At 33.1% G+C, this 4,312-nt stretch overlaps 1 protein-coding gene across 1 annotated transcript; it reads right to left on the reverse strand.

The window, feature by feature from the left end:
• Positions 1 to 1,391: 1,391 nt before the first annotated feature.
• Positions 1,392 to 2,021, reverse strand: LOC143621859 (uncharacterized). Its single transcript, XM_077093156.1, has one exon. It carries the CDS (start codon positions 2,019 to 2,021, stop codon positions 1,392 to 1,394), a length of 630 nt encoding a protein of 209 aa, XP_076949271.1.
• Between the last annotated feature and the right edge of the window lie 2,291 nt (positions 2,022 to 4,312).

The raw sequence follows: 4,312 nt of genomic DNA on the forward strand, positions 1-4,312 counted from the left end.
GAGATATATCAATGCTCACCATACACAAAATACCTCCAAATGACGTTAAACGGGTGCTCTAGACAACAGGATAAATCGATGCAATCATATCAGTTATGTTGAGTGTTGACTCGCTTAAATTTATTACTAGAAAAAACTAGAAGGCACAAAACTCAGTGACTGAAAAACGAGTACAACATATCGGATTAGAACTACGTTTCACTAGCACATGTACTAAGAATGTAGTATCATATCTTGGGATATTTAGGAGATATGTTAGTGCATAAATTGTGGTTAAGTAAGAGACTTTCGGACGAAGTAATTCCACGGTATCTTCTTGGAACCGCTTAAGTGCATTTCACACGACAACTCTCTTAGTAGGAAGCTTTTGAAATAAAAAGTAAAAAAATTGTTGAGAGCTTGATCATTAACACTTTTGATTATCCTTCTCATCAATCATTATGTTAATCTAGTGAACTATCGTCTCATATGATGAAATATACCTGGCTAGTAATTTCTGGTTACCTGCCATATTTGCACTTATTTTATGGTTATATAATGTATTATAGTTGGTAAATTGTTAGACGAAATTTACCCATATATTGTTTCGTTTGCGGTCTTGGTTATGATGTGATAAGTGATAACCATTAGCCGAATTTAATTAGAAACTTAGTAAGTTTATCAAGTATTTAGTAGAATATATATGAGAGATGATTTTGGTACATTCATCATGTATAACACATGCTCTTTCGAAGCCTCCAATCGAGTTATCAACACATGGAGTAGTATCATTAAGTGTATGTTTTTGCTGGAGATTACTAATTTAAAGATGATCATTATGTTTCAGATTAGTGCTAGTCGTGACCATTTACTCGACATTCATCGTCAACAGTTACAATAACTTTACCAAGTATTATGACATAATTTTGATACATGATAGGCAAAATGACTATGCTCTTCTAGAGCATTCGATAGGTTATAAACACTATTACCTACATGTGCTCATTGTTGATGGCTATACGAATATCGAAACGAAGGGAAGATATCAGGCGTTATGGTGCCTCGCGCGATGAGGCTATTTCAACCTCTTTCTTTGCTTCTTTCATGGCTAATCATTTTACATATGTACAAGATAGTTTTGTTTATTTTAGATAAACTTTTCCTTTCTTATCACATCATTATCATACGCCTACATCTTATAATTGAAACAATATGAAAACACAAGCCTACACACATTGAGTGGTGCCATAAAATGATAAAATCGATCATATGCATTTATAACATTAATCACAATATTAAACAAAGATTAAAAAATTAAATTCCAAAGAAACCCCTTAAAAACTTATACCGTGGATCTCTTTGTATACTCGGTATATACATGAAACCAAAAAAACAATGTAAAAAAAAAAAGCTTATTCCCGGTATTTATGAGAGGAATCACTCTCGTGAATTGTCGATAACCGAAGCTTAAATGATCGAACCGCCAATCGAGTCTTCCTCGACGAATATCTTTGCATTTTGCGTATCGATCCCGATCTAGACACTCCAAGACTACTCGAACCTTGTTGTTGTTTCTCGAAAATGCGCGTATTTTGCGCTTCCTCATCAACAATCACATTGATCTTACTACTTTCCATCACAACAAAAGGAGCAACCTTCGATCTATTACTATTACTATTACTATTATTGTTACTCTTGTTCTTCTTAGCCTTTGATCTTGAAGACATAGGTTTGGAATTCAATGCAACGCTAGCCTTGACCGCAAGTGCCGCCATTTCGGATGCACCTAGACGGTTCCTAAGTTTAGAAACCGGTAAAACAAAATATATCTGACCGGCATCGAGCTCGTCTTGAGCATCTAGAGGTTTAATATGCTCATCATAAGCTAAACTGTCCGAGTTGCATACAAAAAAAGAAGAATCCGCCTCAAGGACATCCGAAACAAGGACTGGAGTCGCATATGGGCGTAAATCGCCTGTCGACAATATGACTAGAGCGGATGAGGCAACAGATTCACCACCGGAGGAAAAACAACCACCCATTGAAAGTAGAAATATTGGAAGAGAAAGATAGAAAATGTTTGTGTTTGTTTAATAATAATAAGATGTGAAATTGAGTGTGTGGGATGGGTATATATAGAGGGGTGATGTGGGCGGCTGAATTGATTGACTGAATATTAAAGTTAGACTTTTGGGTTAATAGATAAATAAATAAAACAAGTGGAATATGGATATGTACAAAAGAGGAACATGAATGGATGGATGCTTAGTAAGCGATGACGCGTTGAATTACATCACGTGAAGCTTGGCCACCAAGTTTAATTTTAATTTTAATTTTGCGATATCTTCTCGACTGTTTATACTTTTCCAACAACAACAAAACCATCAATCACTTATTGTTATGAAAACAACGGCTTGTTTTGCGCGTTGGACCACACACTTAAAGGCGCATCTTCAATACTTTTAAGATTTATTTTCTATTAAAAATAAAAATCAGTTTCTTGTAAACTTACCTAGAGTATAACTAATACTTAGGGGTGACATTGTCGAGTTGACGTATTAAAATTCTTCAACCCTAGCCCTACTCTAAGTTCGCGTCGTGTTTCAAATATGAGCAACATCTAATAACTTAGTGACAATTTAAACAATTAATAATTATTATCATTCATATAAAACCTTTTGGTAATTTGTGATAGAGTTAAATGTTTTTGTGAATTTACCTTTCATTTTCAATTAGGGATGAGCAAATGCGGTACCGGTATACCGAAATCGGTATCGCTTTGGTACCGTCGGTACTGATTCGATACCAAAGTTTTGAGTTTCGGTATCGATACGGTACTTGCACGGTATGGTACCGATATTTTCTGAATTTTACTTTAAATACCAATACCGTCCCGGTACCAGTACCAAGAATTTACGTTTTTCGGGATCAAGATTTTCGATACCGTATCGGTATCGACCTCATCCCGATTCTCAATTAACAAACAAGTTTACATATTTAATTCAATATAAGAACAAACGAATATCAATAATAAAAAAAATAGACAGTTATAACTAATAAAATAAAATATTTGAAGTGAAGAGTATATAAAAAGAGTTTAAAAAGAAAGTAGTTTTACTTTTAGTAGTTAATAGACATATGAAAATTTATAAAATCTAAGTATTTAAATTTTAAAAATTAACACTGTTTATCTCTAAAATAAAATATTAACTTCTTTAAAATTCTTAGATGGGTTAACAGGTCAAACTTGCTTTTTAACGGACCATATTCTTGGTTGACCTATTTAAGAAAACGGGCCGTCTCAGCCAACCTAATACCTATATTTTTCATGTGTTGTTTCGAGTTGTGTTATAAACTGTCGACCCTGCTTATAACACACTTTGATTACTGACAACAATAAAAAGTCAAGAGTATTGGATTTCGTTTATTTGTCAATATAATCCTTTTAAGTTCATTAGTTATCATTAAGCGATGACGCATTAAGTTACAACATGTAAAGTTTGGTGAGCACGATAATAGTTTTCTCCCAAGTTCATACTAATTCACAACAAAAATAAATACCGTCCATCAATCAATGGTATGAAAACAATGGTTGTTTTCTGGATAGGACCACACACTTTGATATAATGCACATCTCCAATATTTTCTATTAAAATCAATTTACATTGGTGTAATAAATAATAAGGGGTGGGGTGGGGTGGGGTGGGGTGGGGGTAATTATGCTCAACTTCTGATAGTAAAAAGTTAGAGCATTTGATTTCATTCCCGTGATTTTGTCAATATAATTCTTTTACATTTAGTTTATCAGTTCTTAACAAGTGGACACATAAAGTTACATCACGTGAAACTTAATGGCCAAGCTAGTCATTTTCTCCAAGTTGTATACTTTCCAACAAAAGTATAACCATCCATCATCAATGTTATGAAAACAACTATCGTTTTTACGCATAGGACCACTTATTTACAACCCAAACACTGATAATTCGATATTTATTTTTATTAAAAGAGTATTTAAAACCCAATATAATATATATTAAAAGAGTAGTTTTGAAATTTTGTGCCCACTTTATTTCACAAAACCTTTTTAATATATATACTTATTGATCTAAAGGTTTAACAACAATTCAACAAAAACATTGGTCTAATGGCTAAGGCTCTCACTAACTAAAGCTATATTAAAGGTTTAACTAAAGCTATATTCAGTATCTAACGGTTACCTGGGTTTGCAACCTATAGAAAGCTATATTAATCCTTAAGATGATAACGGAACATCTAACTATTATATTAAAGCAACACATAATTTTCACATTGACTTTAATTAAACTATCCACAT

Source organism: Bidens hawaiensis, unplaced genomic scaffold, assembly GCF_021521415.1.
Source record: "Bidens hawaiensis isolate Kalapana, Puna unplaced genomic scaffold, B.hawaiensis_p1.1 tig00002977_1, whole genome shotgun sequence".
NCBI lineage: Eukaryota > Viridiplantae > Streptophyta > Magnoliopsida > Asterales > Asteraceae > Bidens > Bidens hawaiensis.